The 8,018-nt window shown below is 57.2% G+C and overlaps 1 protein-coding gene across 1 annotated transcript; it reads right to left on the reverse strand.

The window, feature by feature from the left end:
• Nucleotides 1–679: 679 nt before the first annotated feature.
• On the reverse strand, nt 680–5,003 carry MEX3B (mex-3 RNA binding family member B). Its single transcript, XM_065906127.1, has 2 exons — nt 4,384–5,003; nt 680–3,559 (listed from the first exon to the last, which is right to left on the reverse strand). Exons 1-2 carry the CDS (start codon nt 4,649–4,651, stop codon nt 2,079–2,081), a joined length of 1,749 nt encoding a protein of 582 aa, XP_065762199.1. The 5' UTR covers nt 4,652–5,003; the 3' UTR covers nt 680–2,078.
• Between the last annotated feature and the right edge of the window lie 3,015 nt (nt 5,004–8,018).

The raw sequence follows: 8,018 nt of genomic DNA on the forward strand, positions 1-8,018 counted from the left end.
CAACACACAGTTAACACCCACAGCCTGTCAACACCAATTAGCCTGCCTGACAAGCAGAAGCCTATTAAGACCAGCACTCCAACCCAGCCAAGGTCCCCTGCAAGCAGAAACTGTCATCTCCAGGCTTCCCTCAAGGAAGTGACATTCAGTGGAAACCCACCACACCCTGCACAACCCTCAGATCCCCTGTCCTTTTGGAGGGTCTTGCTGGGTGCAATTATGACTTTCCTGGGCTCTAGGCACTTTGGTTCCTTCCTCCACAATAATATTAAAATTTATTTATGATACAACTTTCAATACTTTGATACCTGGTTTTTTAATGTTTCAGGCAAAATTGAATAGATCTTCGAGGGCCTGAAAATACTTTTCAATATTTTCATTTTTTTTTCCTTCGAAGAGAAATTAAACATTTTCCTGGGCCCCCAAAAGTTTCTCAGATCCTTGGCACTGTGCCCACAATGTCTAATGAAGTTAGCTCTGATTCAGTAAATAACTTGCAATTTAAAAAAAAATACCATTACCCACAGCCTTAGCCTTTCTAAAGTCCATTCTATTGATAAAATACCAACATAATACACCTGGAAGTTGTTTCATCACTTAAGAATGATTCCTTACAAAGGGAGATGCTGAGAAGCTTAAAAAAAAATCAAGTCACCACACAAGATAGATTTTCTTCAATATTTTATTTATATAGAAATACTTAAAAAATGAAGTAGCACCATTACTTAAGTTTTACCTTTATTATGTAGAACTTTAAATGTCAGAAAAATAAAACTCTTGATACAATTTCAAATCTTGTCTCAGCAAATATAATATTAGTATTTGACCATGAGGTTAAAGGCCCTTTATCATAAAATAAAATATACTTTGTTTTTTTAAACTTTGCTCAGTAAAGTACATTTAAGCTCAAGTAACGTCACCTACATATACATAAACAAGTGGTAAACAAATGTATTAAAATAGAAATACTAAAACTATAGTGGTGCAACAGAATTTTTGTAACTTGCACTGAATTCTATTTATACAAATGTTAGAAAGCATCAACAGTTCCTTTTGACATGTTTATACATTTCCGTTTTTTTGTAATAATATAGAATAAAATATGCTTTATATCACTGAATAGAAAATATGCTGGGTGAAGCAGTTCTAGAAGATTTGTCTGAACCTATAAAATCTCCATCCCAACAGAATACTGTTTAAAACATTACACATTTTATGGTTTGTAATTCTGTCACAATTGTGTGATTATTAAAAAATAATACAGTGTTCTTTGCCATAAGGCCATACTAAAATAAAAAGATTTAACCCAGCTACAAAAAAGTTCACTGAACTTAAATTAAAATACTTGTAAACATCTTTGCAATATGAAATATAATTTTTCAAGTCAAAAAAGAATAAAATACTTCAATCTGTATTAATGCAATTTCTCTTTAAAACTTTTAAACGTTTTTTTTTTTAATATATAAGAGATATGTTACAGTTTCTTTAACTTTAATAAAGCTGCAGTATCCTGGTATTACAGGAACTCCTGGCCCTTCTACGAACATTCAAAAAGGATCCACTGTGTTCTATAATAAGAATGGTAGGAACCCAGCCACAAAGGGGAACACACAGAAACAGTCCACACACATCCCATAGCACTATTATTATCCTCTTCATCATAATAATTATTGTTCAGTTTTTTCCCTACTTTTAAGAAAATGGAAAACTTGTGGGGTTTTCTTCTTTTGGAAGCTTCCTATTAAGTACAGTGTAAAAACTATCATTACTAGAATGTCGCCGTTCCTATTATTTATAGAGCATGCATCTCAGGTGGTTTGGAGGTTTCCCAGGCTACAGTACTCGGATGCTGATATCCTGGCAAGTTCCTTTGTTTAAAAATTAAAATTAAAAAAAAAATGAGCGGATACTACAGCTTTCCAAGTTCCTCTTCGGATCTCAGAGTGTGAGCAGGAGGGCGGGGAGAAGGTGGGACACTTCGAGTTAGGCAGAGAGGTGTCGCCAGGGATTGAGGACAGAAGGAAAGGGGGGCGGGGGGTCCTTCTTCGCCCTGCGGTGCGCGCAAGCGCGCACTGCCTTCACGAAAAGATGCGGATGGCCTGAGTGACCGCCGTGTGGCAGACTGGGCACTCGGGCTCGCTCTTCTCGCAGATGCGGTTAGCGCACTCCATGCAGAAGAGGTTGTGGCCGCAGGGCACCAGTGCGGCGATGACTTCGCTCTCAAAGCACACGGAACAATCGCGGCTGCCCTTACGCCGCAACCCGGAGGAGGAGGAGGAGGAAGAGGACGAGCTGGAGGACGAGCTGGACGAGGACGAGGAGCCGGACGCGTCCGACGACGAAGGCTGAAGGCCCGCCGGCAGCTGCGCCCCCAGCCCATTGGCATAGGCGGCGTAGGCCAGGCCCCCTCCGCCAGGGTCGCTGCGCACACGACGAGCCAGGTGGTGCTCGCCCGCCCCCGGGGCCATGTGCAAGGGCGGGGACAGACGCGGGCAGCTGGCGCCTGGGTGCAGCCGGCGGTGCACCGGCAGCCCCAGGTTGGCGCTGGAGGGCGCGCTGGCTCCGCCCCCGGGAAAGACCACCGAGGAGGACGAAGCAGCGGACGAAGATGCGGAGGAGGAGCAGGAAGAGGACGCGGGAGCTGCAGGTCCGCCTCCCGGGGACCGCTCGAACTGGGCCCAGAGAAGGGGCGCCCCGGGCGGTGGAGCGGGAGCCGGGTCAAAGGCTGGCGGAAGCTCGGGGCAGCCGTCGGGGGAAGGCACCGAAGCCTCCCCCGCCGCAGCCGCCGCGTAGGTGTATCCATTGCCGTTGTTGTTGTTGTTTCCGTTGTGAGCAAAGCTGAGCGCGGGGCTGGGGGGGCTGTAGTCCGCCAGGCGCGGGGTGGTGGCTGCGCTGCCGCTGGTGCCCGCGCCGAAGTAAGAGTCTGTGGAGGCGCTGCCGAGCGAGCTGGAGCTGTCGTTGCGGTAGCTGGAGAAGGGCTTGCGGCCCGGAGTGGGCGTGATGCTGGGGGTGGGCTTGCTCCAGAGGCTGCCTGGGCCGGACCCGCCGGACCCATGATGCAGATCGAAGCCCACATCCGTGCCGTTAGCGTGGAAATCGTTCTCGTCGGTGAGCTCAATGATGCCGCCAGTGCGCAGGGCGATGTGGGCCTCGATCTCCTCGCGGGCGCGGTCCACGTTCTCCGGCATGCCCGTCACCTCGAACACCGGCTCCTTGTCGCGGCTGGGCGTCACGATGTACGTGTGCGTCTGCTGCTGGATGCGCTTGATCGTGGCGCCCTTGGGCCCCACCACGAGCCCCACCACGCGATAGGGCACGCGCACCTGGATGGTGGTCTGCCCTGGCAGATTAGGCGGCCCGGGCACTGCGCCGTTCAGCGCCGTGTTCTTATTGCGCGAGGCGCGGATCATGGAGAAGTGCTCGGCGGCGGAGATGATCTCCCTCCGGGCCATGGCCACATCCTCCTTCCTGCCCGTCACAACAAAGACAGGCTCCTCCCCGCGAACCGGGGTCTTGATATAAGTGTTGGTCTTTGCCCGCAGCGCTTTGATTTTACAACCTGGGAGTCCGGGTGCAGAGGAGGGAGTGGGAGAGATAGACAGACACGCCCATTAACCGCGGAGACCTGCGACTGCCCGCACCGGGCAGCTGGAAGACAGAATGCGCGATGGGCGGAAAGGGGGCGGCTCCCTCAGAGACCCCCGGGCCGCGCCACCGGGCTGGGAAGCCGGTCCCACCCGCGAGGCGCTAGAGGACCAGCCCACTGGCTGCCCAGCCCTCCCCCAGTGACTGCAGTCAAATCCGAGAATCCCAGAAAAAAGTCAGCTGGGGAGATGCCGCTGGGACCCAGCGGGACGCGCCGTCCGCCCCGAAGACGCGGCAGAGGGATTCGGGAAAGACGACCAAAGCCGGGATCCTCCGGCGCGGGGGCCCTGGTGGGAAGTCGGGGGTGGGGTGGGGAGCAGTCCCGGGACCCATTGTTCCTCCTCGGGGCTCCATTCCGCTTTGCAGAAATCCAGAACCCTCCTCCCATCCGAGGCTCACTCCTCCTCCTCCCCCCTCCCCAAGGACCGCTCGGAGGCCCCCTCCCCCAAGCATCTATTTAAATTCTGTTTCCCCGGAGTGGGCTGGGTGGGGGGCGCCAGGGGAGAAGGCGGTGATTTTCTCAGGAGAGAGTGTCTCCCGCCGTGGCCGCGGCGAAGCTCTGGGAGACAGCCTGCCTGCACTTTCTTTGTCTGGGACGCCGGCCCATCGCGCGGCTCTGCCTTCCTCCTCAAGGTTCCCCAGCACCGCGGGTCTCCCAGCCTCCCTCTCCCGCCCTCCCCGAGGGGCGGTGGCCCGAGACCCTCTTTCCTGCATCCGCCCATCCCCGGCCGGACCCACCTTGCCGCCCCACGATCTCGGCGACATGCTCGGAACTGGGCACCGGCACGCACTCGGTCATGTTCACGCTCTTCTTTCGCGGCTCGCTGTCGTATAGAGACGCGCCCTCGTCACTGTCCAGCCCCAGCAGGGAGAGCTGGTCGAGTGCGAGCTGCAGGGCTCTTTGGTCATCCAGGGTCTCTCCGCCGCCTCCTCCTCCTCCGCCGCCGCCGCCCCCTCCGCCGCCGCTGCCGTTGCGCTCCAGGTCTGCAAACAGCGAGCTGGGCATCTCTCGGCCGTGCGCGCCGCGCCCCCGCCGGCCCTGGGCTCGGCGGCGAGAAGCTTCGGCCACAAAGGCAGCCGGGAAGCGAGTGTTCAGGGGCGGGGAGGCCGGCCGGCTGCAGACAGCTCCGTGGCTCTTTCCTCGGCTCTGGCAGGAGTGGATCGCTCCTGGCGGTCCGCGCCGGGCAGTGGCTGCGGGAGCCGCCGCCTGGGTCCCCACCCCAGATCTGCTGGCGGGTGGGGTGGGGGCAGAGCTCGAGCGGCAGCCGCGCGTGCCCCCCGAGTGCCCGGCTGGCTGGCCACAATGCCGAGCGAGAAGCGAGCAGGCGAGCGACAGCAGCGTTTCTTTAAGGAGCCCCTCCCCGGCTCCTCCACTCCCTCCCTCCCTCCCGCCCGCCCGCCCGCCCTCACTCAGCGCTTTTTCCTCCTCTCCTCCCCGCCTCTTGACTGAGCCTCTGCAGCCAGACGGCTCCGGAGGGGGACGCGGGAGGCGCAACGTCACCGGGGGAGCTGACACTACAATGCTACTGACACTATCGCTGGGGGAGGCGATTGGCGCGCGCCGGCCCGGGGGCGGGCGGAGGCCGCAGGCTGAGCGAGCTGAGAGCTAGCGCCCCCCACCCCCGCGCTCGCCGCAGCCCGCCCTGTCCTCCTCCCGCCCGCGCCCCTCCCCCGCCGCCGCTAACGCCTCTCTTTGTTGTCTAATGCGGGACCGGCCGGCCCGGGACACTTGCCTGCACCTCTCAGCCGAGGACAGTCACTATCCCCAGGTCTCCTCCCTTGCCAGACTGAGAAAAGGAAACGCGCCCAACTCTGATGCCAGGGCCCCAGCTCCAAGAGAGCGGTCCTTAGAAAGTCCCGTTAGCGTCCCCAAATAAAGCACCCCTAGAGCCAACGATGCCTCCGGGAGAAAGGTCTATTGTCTGCCCCCCAAAAGACAGACCGATCCCTCGGACGCGAAAGACAGGTCTCGAGATCCTTGTGTGCACTGACCAAGTGGCCCCCGGCCGGGGCTGCCCACCTGCACGCGAGCGCAGGAGACACAAAGGCATACGCCCGCTCGCATCCCCACTCGTGAGCGCGCGCGCCCGCAATTCTGTCCCCTTGGGCGGCAATTCGCCCAACTGGCCCCGAAACTGCGGATCAGAAAGCCAGAAACAGCCTGCAGTGCCGACCTGGCCCTCCCGGCCTCCGGCGACTTCTGGAATGCACCGCGCAGAGGTCCTGCCCGTGCCCGGCGTGCGGGCAGAGACCCCGCGGGCGCTGACACGCGCACGAGCGCCGCGCCGCCACCGCGGGGACGCCAGTCATACCTCCAGCGGGCGCGGGTGTGCGCGCCCACCGCTCTCCGGTCCCTCCCAGCCCCACGGTCGGGCATGCGCAGTGCGCGCGACGAGCGGGCGGGCCCTTTAAGGCGAGCGCGGCGGAGCTCGCCCGCCCCTCCCGCGGCCCCGCCCCAACGGGAGGTGTGTGCTCGCCGCCCGGCCGCTCTTTGTGCGCCTCTCCGGGTGGGGGTGGCGGCGGAGGGAGGGTGCGATGGGACCGGCCGGCGGGGACGGCGAGCTGCGCCCCCTCCCGGATCTCCCGGGGGCCGCCTCCGAGCGCAAGGGAGAAGAAAGGAGGCTTTGAGGGGCGGGCCGGAACGGGGCGCGATGCCCGGCCGCCCTGCTGCTCGGTCCCTCTCCGCCCGAGTCCCCCCTCCGCCGCCAGCCCGAGCGGATGCCCCCGGGTCTTGGCGCGCGCGCTCCCCTCTTTTGTTCTGGGCTCCGCCTGGGTCGCCGGGCCCCTTGCTCCTGACCCCGGCCGTTCCGCAGAGCGGCCGGGGCTGTGAATCGCGATGATGGCCAGTGTCCGCTCAGCGAGGCTCCTGATGAAGACAATGAGGCCATGTGGCCGAACCCACAGACGGGTTTACTCCGGAGTCCTCGCGGTGCCGCGGGGCGATCTCGGGGCTCGAAGGCAGAGGCTCCCCAAAGTGCGCCCTGCGTGACCCAGGGACGAGTGAGGGAGCGCCCTGGGTGGGCCTCGAATCTTTTTAATCCATAAAATAGGGGAAATCAGACAGCCCTCCCCACCTCGTGGGTTCTGGAAATTAGATGTGACAACAGACGGGAGCGCGCCTAGTAAGCAGTCAGACACACGCTAGACTGCTGAGAACGCGAAGGTGTTTGTGCTGCTTCGCTCACCTGGAGCTGTCTTGGCGAAGAGGTGCTGATTATTTCCTTAGGGAAATGAGACTTGGAAGCCACTTGCAGTAGTTATTTCCGCAGGATGTTTACATCAGCTTCCTGGTGTGTATGTTTCTTCAAAGGGGAAGCTTGGTGATGGGGTGGGGATCGGGATGGGGGTACTGAGCCTTCCCAGAGAGTCACCACCTAGGCCTCCAGTAGAGAATTCTAGTTTTTAACCTAGTTTTTGTACTCAAGCCCTACCAATTTGAGAACCAGGAGGGAGTGTCCTTGAAGATTCCTGAGAGCTGAGAGTAAAGGGTCCTGGCTGGGGAGGGGGGTGGCACAGAGAAGGCTCAGCCTGGAGCCCCTCACTAAAGGTCTGTAAACACCAAAGCAGACAGGAGAAGCCCTCCTGTCAAAGGCCTCAGCATTTGCATCTTGCCAACACAATCTACTTTTGGCCTCTCAACTCAGTTTCTAGGAGTTTCATACACTCCTGATCAGGCCAACTGAAGTTTCTTTTTTCAAATAACAGACTTGATGAAGGTCAAATTTTTGCTGGACTTCCATGGCTGATGAGGCCTGTGCCCAGGTAGATGAAGACCCTCCCCCACCTGTTTCCTAGGCAACAATCCTGTCATACATCCTCCCCTTCACACTGAAAGTAGTGTGAAGCTTTCAGATGGTCAGTTCAGAAACTGGTCTGGAGATATGAATGCTTCCAAGTCCCCGAGTCCTCCCAGAAAGGTGAATACACTTTGTGGATGTGGAAGTGACCCGGATAATATCTTCTTTCCTTACTAAATCAGGAAGCCAGGAACTCCACCTGCCTGTTGTGCAAATGCTCCATGAAATCTCAGCCCCCATGAAGGATAAGCTAAAACTCTGACCACAGGAGTTCATGGAAAGCTGCCAATCCCGAGATGCCCATGAACTGCCACACAGCTCAGGTCACCCTGCACGGACCAGAATTCTTTGGTTAAAATGTGTACAAAGATAGCACATTTTTGGAAGATACTCATGAAATCTAAGGGCCTCCAGAGAGTAGGAGTTGTATGATCCTGGTGGCCTGAGCTGGGATGGTCGACAGATCTGGTTCCCAGTCCAGTTCTGCCCCAATGTTTCTTGCCTACAAAAAGAAGCTAGTATCCAGCTTTCCATCTACTTCCCAAGAAGGAGGGGGTTGGTTTAGCGGGTAGAAAA

Source organism: Muntiacus reevesi, chromosome 15 (assembly GCF_963930625.1).
Source record: "Muntiacus reevesi chromosome 15, mMunRee1.1, whole genome shotgun sequence".
In the NCBI taxonomy this organism is placed as follows: Eukaryota; Metazoa; Chordata; class Mammalia; order Artiodactyla; family Cervidae; genus Muntiacus; species Muntiacus reevesi.

What these genes read in the sequence shown, in the direction of transcription:
- MEX3B (XM_065906127.1), bottom strand. Translation starts at nt 4,651, where the DNA reads ATGCCCAGCTCGCTGTTTGCAGACCTGGAGCGCAACGGCAGCGGCGGC. An exon ending in CGAGATCGTGGGGCGGCAAG is followed by an intron (nt 3,560 to 4,383) that starts GTGGGTCCGGCC and finishes CCGGACTCCCAG; the next exon opens with GTTGTAAAATCAAAGCGCTG.